This window comes from Octopus bimaculoides, chromosome 17 (assembly GCF_001194135.2).
Source record: "Octopus bimaculoides isolate UCB-OBI-ISO-001 chromosome 17, ASM119413v2, whole genome shotgun sequence".
Taxonomy (NCBI): Eukaryota; Metazoa; Mollusca; class Cephalopoda; order Octopoda; family Octopodidae; genus Octopus; species Octopus bimaculoides.
Window position 1 is genome coordinate 6,541,488 of NC_068997.1, and position 1,574 is coordinate 6,543,061.

The window sequence follows — 1,574 nt, forward strand, 5'->3', positions numbered from 1 at the left end:
CTCTCTATTTCCTTAAAAATTCAGAAACAGAAGAGGTAAATGTCAGAATCATTTCTATGATTAGCTTCTTATGCCAGTAAAGAAGATGATCATATTTAGCACAGCAACAGAATAAGATCTGAGATTAAAACCCCCAGAAACTACATTGTTTAACTTAGGAACATTAAAGTACAGGGGTTGGACAAAATAATGGAAACACAAAGCATCATAATTTTGAAATATCTCTAAAACTGTCAAAAGCTTGTTTATTTTTTATGTTTTTTGATTTATCATTAGTGTTCCTTAATATGTTTTGCTAAAATTGTTGTTTCTTTCCAGATATCCTCAGAAAAAGGTAATTCAAATTCATTAAAATGACAGATCTATCAGACTTTCAAAGAGGTCAAATTGTTGGTGCTCGTATGGCAGGTGCTAGCATAATGAAAGCAGCTGAAATGTTTGGTGTATCAAGAAGTACTGTCTCGAAAGTAATGACAGCCTTTGAGAAAGAGGGAAAAACCTCCTCTTGAAACAAAACTCTGGAAGAAAACCAAAACTTTCAGATAGGGACTGTCAGACTTTTACGTGAATTGTTAGAAAGGATCGAGAACCCAGTTTCCACAAAAACTGTTTGCTGGGAGCTGCAATCAGAAAACCACTACTTTCAAAAATAAACATTGCAAAGTATTTAGAGTGGAGTAAAAGCCTACAAAATTGGTTCCTAGAGCAGTGGAAGAATGTTATTTTGTTGGACAAGTCATCCTTTACCTTATTTCCGACCACCGGCCGAGTATACATGTAGAGACAGGCAAAAGAAGCATTTGACCCAGACTGCCATCTTCCAACTGTTAAGCGTAGAGGAGGATCTGTGATGATCAAGACTATTTAAGCATTTTATCTGATCAAATTCATCCTATGGTTGTGAAACTGTTTCTAGAGGGAAACACAATCTTTCAGGATGATAATGCACCAATTCACACATTTAAAGTTGTTACTGAATGGCACAAGGAACATTCTAATGAAGTTGAACATCTTATCTGGCTACCACAGTCCCTGGATCTCAATATTATTGAACATTTATGGTGCATTTTAGAAAACCAAGTAAGGAGTCGACATCCTCCACCATCATCACTACAAGAACTGGAGACTGTTTTAGATGAAGAATGGACAAAAATTGCTTTGGAAACAATTCAAACTTTGTACGAGTCCATAACTCATAGAATTCAAGCTATAATTACTGCCAAAGTCAGTCCTACCTCATATTAAAATACATTTGTTTGAAATTATAAGGGCTTTCCATTATTTTGTCCAACCCCTGTAAGTTAAGACAATGTAGAATACTTCAGCAAGTGACAAGGCTGTGACAACATCATCATCATCATCATCATCGTTTAACGTCCGCTTTCCATGCTAGCATGGGTTGGACGATTTGACTGAGGACTGGTGAAACCGGATGGCAACACCAGGCTCCAGTCTGATTTGGCAGAGTTTCTACAGCTGGATGCCCTTCCTAACGCCAACCACTCAGAGAGTGTAGTGGGTGCTTTTACGTGTCACCCGCACGAAAACGGCCACGCTCGAAATGGTGTCTTTTA

General features: G+C 37.7%; 2 protein-coding genes across 5 annotated transcripts in view; one reads left to right on the forward strand and one right to left on the reverse strand.

Moving 5' to 3' along the window:
* Positions 1–1,342, forward strand: part of LOC106868700 (peroxisomal membrane protein PMP34) — a 121,389-nt gene extending 120,047 nt beyond the window's left edge. The window contains exon 9 of the mRNA XM_052973854.1: positions 319–1,342. Within this exon, the coding sequence (XP_052829814.1) occupies positions 319–352 (34 nt within the window). The 3' untranslated portion in view covers positions 353–1,342. The remainder of the gene's footprint in view (positions 1–318) is intronic.
* LOC106872492 (methionine--tRNA ligase, cytoplasmic) overlaps positions 1–1,574 on the reverse strand; it is a 40,825-nt gene that overhangs the window by 13,661 nt on the left and 25,590 nt on the right. The window lies entirely within an intron of this gene.